This window comes from Mus pahari, chromosome 5 (assembly GCF_900095145.1).
Source record: "Mus pahari chromosome 5, PAHARI_EIJ_v1.1, whole genome shotgun sequence".
NCBI classification, from domain to species: Eukaryota; Metazoa; Chordata; class Mammalia; order Rodentia; family Muridae; genus Mus; species Mus pahari.
The window spans coordinates 56,732,511-56,739,004 of NC_034594.1; the positions used below are offsets into that span (position 1 = coordinate 56,732,511).

The 6,494-nt window shown below is 47.6% G+C and overlaps 1 protein-coding gene across 1 annotated transcript in view; it reads left to right on the forward strand.

The window, feature by feature from the left end:
• The first annotated feature begins 2,536 nt into the window (after nt 1-2,536).
• Nucleotides 2,537-6,494, forward strand: part of Sgpp2 (sphingosine-1-phosphate phosphatase 2) — a 115,021-nt gene continuing 111,063 nt past the window's right edge. The window contains exon 1 of the mRNA XM_021199159.2: nt 2,537-2,882. Within this exon, the coding sequence (XP_021054818.1) occupies nt 2,799-2,882 (84 nt within the window). The 5' untranslated portion in view covers nt 2,537-2,798. The remainder of the gene's footprint in view (nt 2,883-6,494) is intronic.

Here is a 6,494-nt window from a genome sequence, read left to right on the forward strand (position 1 = left end):
CACACACACACACACACACACACACACACAGCCTATGTATGTGTGCATGCACACATGCACAGATCCTCCTACCATCTAGGTCACCAACCTGACTGCAGTTTCCTTTATTGGCTGAGTCATCTTGCTGCTCCTATTTTATGTCATTTAATAATGTTTTCTTTCGAGACTTTAATAGAGACTTCTGGTAGTTTTCAAGAACAAACAGTAAGTAAATATAAAATAGAGCTGTTGTCTTCTCTCTCCATAGAAATAAAATTTAAGCCAGACCCAGGCTTCCCTGCTAGAGGTGACACTCCCAAGCGTCTCTCCAGACTTCAAGGGCACATTTTCATGGAGTGCTCCTTTTTAGAAGCTATACAAAGAAAGGACAAAGACTTAGGGTGTGGTCCCAGGGCAGAGCACGAGGAAGCCATTGGATGAAGGCAGCTCAAGTCCTTGAGTTAGCTACCGGCCCTATTGTGGGACCCGCATAACAAAGAGAAATAAATATCTGTCTTCTTAGAACCACTGTCTTTTGGAGTCTGCTCATTACAGCAACTTAAACAAACCCCTAACTAATATATACAATACTGATTCCTTCAACATATGTCACTGTCTGCACATGGTATTACATACCTGGAATCTAGAACCTGCCAGGCAGAGGCAGGCATATTTAAGAATCTGAAGCCATTTTGGGCTATATCACAAAGCCATGTCTTTAAAAATAAAATACAAAGGGCCAGAGAGATGGCTCTGAGGATAGGAGCGCTTGCTGTGAGCCCATGAGGACCTGAGGATGTGGCTATGTGGCATTTGTAACCCCAGCACTGTGGAGGGCAGAGCCGGCCTAGCCCCAGGTTCTGTGAGAGAGCCTGCATCAATGAAAGGAGGCATAGGAGGTAGAGCAGGACCTTTGACGCAGTGCATGTTGGTGTAACTGGCTTGTGACGCCTCTGAAGATTTTCACAACAGTCTCTTAAGAAAGACAATAAATGAAGACTAGTGTCTCATCATAGAAGGAAACAAAAACCACAGTGACTTATCTCAGGGTTCACGAGTCACTAAAAACTTGAGTCAAAGACAAAAGGCCATACCTGAAAGAAATCTAATTTGGTACCACATTAAGTATGACATAATTTTAGGTTTCTCTCTCTCTCTCTTTTTTTTTTTTCTGAAATAGAAAGGTTGGAGCAACACATTTAGGAGACATGCAATTCAAGGGTCTTCATGGGAGACCATATTCTTTAAATGTGTAAAGGCAACAGGTTGGGAGCTACTGTAATGTCAGCTGTTAAAATCAAACTTTGGGGGTGGGGGAGCGATGAAGAGAAGGCTCAGCGGTTAAGAGCACTGGCTGCTCTTCCAGAGGTCCTGGGTTCAACTCCAGCAACCATATGGTGGCTCACAACCATCTGTAATGGGATCTGATGCCCACTTCTGGTGTACTCGTACATATAAAAATAAATAAATAAATAAATCTTTAAAAAAAAAATCACTGCAGCACTGGGGGTGGAGGCAACTGCCTTTTCAGCCACACACGACTGAGTATGACGTCATAGGGCTGCCCTTTCCTCTGGATGAGGAAAGAAAACAGAATCTCTGAACAAGTCACTGCTGTCTTAGCCACCCTGACATGTTCTCCGGATAGGACTAAGGAACAAGGGAACCAGAAAACTGGGATGAGAGGGGACCATATCATCTTCGCTGTGTATCAGGAACCAGACTTCCCAGCCTAGAAGGACAACTGGGTAAGCAAGGGGGGTGGCAGGTGTTCATGCACAGTCCTTTCCAAATAGCAGACTTTAAAAGGGCGGTCAGGAAACACCCCCCACCCTGCAGCCTTCTGCTCCCAACTAAGGATTGGATTATAGTTTTGCTGCAGGCCAATCACCTGGCCCTCGTTTAACTGTTGCTTCTCACTCCGTGCAATGAGGTACAGAGGTCATCTTAGGATCTCAGAGACCCGGAAGGGAAGGGAGATTTAGGAAAGCCCAAGAAAAACCATCTGCAGGACGTTTCCTTTGCTCTTCCAAAGCAGTGGCTGGCGCCTGGTAGTCGCTCAGTACCTTGTTCCCTTTGAGTCTAAAGTCTTCCCAAAGCCAAAAGGGAGGGGGTATGAAGGAGGGAGGGAGAAAGAGAGGAAGAGAGACAGAGACAGAGTGAGACAGGACAACACACACACACCACGGGGGGGGGAACGAGAAAGAGAGATTTCTATTTTTCTATAAAATCACTCGGGTTGACTCTCCGCATTTCTGCTATTCTTGCACAAATTTGAAGGAAGTAACTGGCCTGTGAGAAGGAAACATTTCATGAAGTTTAGAAAGCACTGGGAATTCTCCCTAGGAACCAGACTCCCTGGGAATTAAATCTTGCAAAAACCAAGCAAAGGTTGGGGCAGGGAGCTGGGATGTGGGGGACGCGTGCGTAGTGGCGACCAGCTTCACCTTGAACTCCAAATTTGAAAGGAGGGTCACAAAGCTTCCAGGCTTCCGGCAGCACTTGGATGGCTGCGCGTAGGTCATGCACGTGCACCCGTCCACGCAGTTGCAAGCACACTCTCCAGCAGGCAGGTAAGGGACTGGGGTCACCCGGTTGGCTAGGAAGGGGACGGTGACGTGCACAAGGTGGTGGCGGACACCTGGGCTTGCCCGAGTGCAGGGCGGGCGCTAGGACCCTGGTGGCGCACCTGTTGGCTGGCACCGCGCCCCGCCCGCCCTGCGCTGGGAGCATCGGGCTGCGGAACGCCGGGCCAGAGCGCACGCCGAGGACGCGGACGCGCGTGGCTGCGGGTCGGAGGAGTGGGGTTGCGGCTCACCATGGCCGAGCTGCTGCGGAGCCTGCGGGATTCACAGCTCGTGGCGCGCTTCCAGCACCGCTGCGGGCTCTTCCCGGCGCGGGAGGTCAGTCTTCGGGAGATGGGAGCGGGCCTTTCAGAGTGGGCGACAGGGGTCCCGGAGGTCGCTCATCTCTCTGACAACCCGGGTTCGGTGTCTGCCATGGGGAAAAGAGCGACGGCCGCCTGCTTACCTGCGACTCCCGGTGACTCCTAGATGGGGATTGGACGGCTCCTTCCGCCGCCACCCAGCTTCCATCCTAGGGAGGGCACGGTGGGGAACAGACACCCAATGCCACCCTTTCTCGCTGCAGGTGGCAGTCAGCCACTTCTTTTCAGACACCACCCAGCGCCTTTGCATGCATCGGTGGAAAGATTTTCTACTTTAATTACTTTAGTAAGTTCGTTAGAATACACCCAAAGTGTGAGAGTTACGTAACTGAAAAGAGGAGCAGGGATGTCCTTGGCACTTCCCTGGGACACAGCCTGAGAACTCCTCAAAGTCCTTAGGCTGCTGCCGCATCCCCCTTTCTGCTCCTTGCAGACTCCCGAGTCCCGCGCTTTGCTTTCCTGAACCGTCCTCTCTGGACTTCTCTGGGAATTCACAGCCCCCCCCCCCCCAGCTAACCTAAGGGATGGGAGTTCCACACCGTCTCCCTCCCGACGTCCCCGTAGTTGTAGTTTTGGAGGCCCTGGTTGGTCTTTTATGATTGGCTCTCGTGGCCTTTTCGGTAGATGCTTTGCATCCGGAGCAAGGTTATACAACCCTACTGCAGCTTTGCGTTGTGCGGTGCACAGGGACTCCTCCAGACTGAAAGGACCAAGCAGGCGGCAGATGGCGGCTAGGAAAGCTCCTCTCCCTTGGGCACCACCAGCAGCTGCCCTTTCCCTCGGCTAAGTAGAAAATAACAAACCAGGACAGAAGCAATTCTATTTCCGCCTCCCCCATCCTCCTTCTTCAATGTTTTGTTTTTTCTGAGAGATTCTGTTGACTGGAAGGTGACACGTCCTTATATATAGATAACTATTTAAGAACCTGGCGCTTGTGTAGGACAGAATACTAGAGGCATTGGATTACCGAATTCATTTGAAAAGTGGCAGTAGGCTAGTTGTGTATTCTCAGCTAGAGAGATTCTTCTTCATTATAATATTTTCAGCTTATAGTTCCTTCACTGTGTTGCATGGCATGCTGATGGCTTTTAGATTAATTCAAGACATCTCTCTTTGCTAGCGCCTTGCCTCAAAAGTGCTAGCTAATAAGCCCAATGCCCCACCCCCACGGGAAGCGTGTTTTTTTCCTGAACAGGCTCTCTGCTTTTGCTCAGGACCAGCGCGGGGTGGGGGTGGGGGGCTGCACTCTATCCGTCTTGTCTCCCCTGAACCCCCTCTTCCTCATTCAGGAAACCGAGGACTGAATTTTTCCCACTAATGTTTCTTAAATTGTTCTTATACAGTCCCCTGGATAACTTGCCTACACATTTTGGAGAAGGCTTCTTCCTTCTTGTAGTCCCAGATGGTCTAGGGAATCAAGGAGAGGGGTTTTCGGTCCCAGCGCACACCCCACGCTTGCATTACTGAAATCCATGAAATAAGTGAAAGAAAACTGAAACTTCAGGATATTAAATCCTTGTAGTAGCCATAACAGGAAAAAAGTTAACTCAAGACCTTTTGATAAGGGAAGGGTTCGTGAGGTTTTTTTTGTTTGTTTTTTTTAAAGGTTTGTTTTAAAAGATGTGGGAAGGCTAATCCTTAACAAACACATGGAAAGTTCCCCCAGAGAAGTAATTGCATCCCTGTCCCCAGGTAACTCACTGGGTTTCAAGGGGGCCATTGGGACAGCTCTGCCCACTGCCCTGTTTGTTTGTTTGTTTTTTTTCTCCCTTGGCTTTTACAAACCAGGTGGTGGCTGAACAGCCCTTCCAACGTTGTTATTATTATTTTTTTAAAGACAGTATGGATCTGTAGCCCAGGCTAGCCTTGAACTGGTAAAACTCCTGCCTGAGCCTCCCAAGGGCTGGGGTTTTAGGTGTGTACTGCCAAAGCAGATAGCCTTCAACTTTCGAAGGCAAGCCCCTCAACATGCCCTTTGCTGTCTTGGGGCTCCTTCTGGTTCTGGGAATTCTCCCTGCTTCTTGAGGGTTGTTGGCTACAGGATGGCCTACACTGTGTAACTGTGCCTTTGTGTGGGGAATCTGATGGACACTGGCTTCCTCCTGTAGATGAAATCTCCAACGTTGTAAGAGGTTTGTGCTGCTCATAGTCTTCCCTTGGACTTTCACCCACTTGAAGCTCTGTGAGTTTTGTGGCTATCTAAGCATAGATTACAGTAGAAAAAATCAATAGCTTTTAAGGTTTTAAACAGAGGCTGCTGAAGATCAAATTAAAATATCAAATGATTTTTTTTTTTTCCCTACATAGCCTAAAAGACAGTCCAGGGACATTGATTTAGGATCCTTCAAATAGCCGAGAAGTTAATTCCTTCATTGGAGTTACTTTAGATCTCAAAGAATCCAGTTTATCTTTTTGCATTTCCTGTATGTTGTTTAACCCTTAATGCTGGACAAGTAAGGAAATGGATAAAGACTTCCCTACAAGTTGGAGTAATTCCACACACTTTTAGGTTAAAGATTAACTACATCTTTTACAAGCTAGGGTGTGGCTCAGCTTGCATAAAGCTATCATTGAAAACTAAAAAAAAAAGAATGGGGCCTTAGACATTGCCCAGGAGGTCTGAGGCCCCAGGGTTGAGAACAACCCAGATAGTTGCATAGTTTCGGGAAGCCAGATCTTTGATTCCGAAATCTAAACTGGAAGCTTCCCTGGGCAGAAATTTCAGGGCTTTAATGTATGTACCTTATCAAGAAGTGTGAGGTATCAGTCCTGACAGGACAGGGTGGAAATAAGATAGAGATACATTACTACACTTAGAGATATCGCTGCTGTTCACCAAGTAATGTTTGCAGGATTAACCATTGGGGGCCATACTTGATAACCTTGGGAAGTGCTATCCTGCTCCTAGCAGGGATCCTAGAACTGGGTAGGGAGGCAGAGGCCTGGATAGAACTGTTCTTACTTGTTCTGGGGTCAAGCTAACTTTCCATACAATGATGTTTTGATTTCTGTTGCTTGCCCAACTCAGTTGTGTTAGACTTTATATAACCTTTCTTCATCATTACATCTGACTGGATAAGGACTTTCTGAACCTTACTAAGCTCAATAAATATTTTTTGACAACTGCTCACACATAGTTCTAAAAGTTGGTTGGGGAGAAATCAAAACTAGGCTGTGATGAGAAATACTTTGCTCTGAGCTGGGCAATGGCATGAGCCTTTAATCCCAGCACTCGGGAGGCAGAGGCAAGTGGATCTCTGAGTTCCAGGCTAGAGTAATCTACAGAGAGAGTTCTAGGACAGCCAAGGCTACACAGAGAAACCTTGTATCAGAAAACCAAAAAAAAACCCAAAAAACTAAAAACCCCCCAAACCAACCAAACCAAAAACTCAAACAAAAATAACAAAAAACTTTGTGCCATGGCATCTGTACTGGATAGCTTTGTGTCAACTTGACACAGCTGGAGTTATCACAGAGAAAGGAGCTTCAGTTGGGGAAGTGCCTCCATGAGATCCAGCTGTAAGGCATTTTCTCAATTAGTGATCAGGTGGGGAGGGCCCCTTGTGGG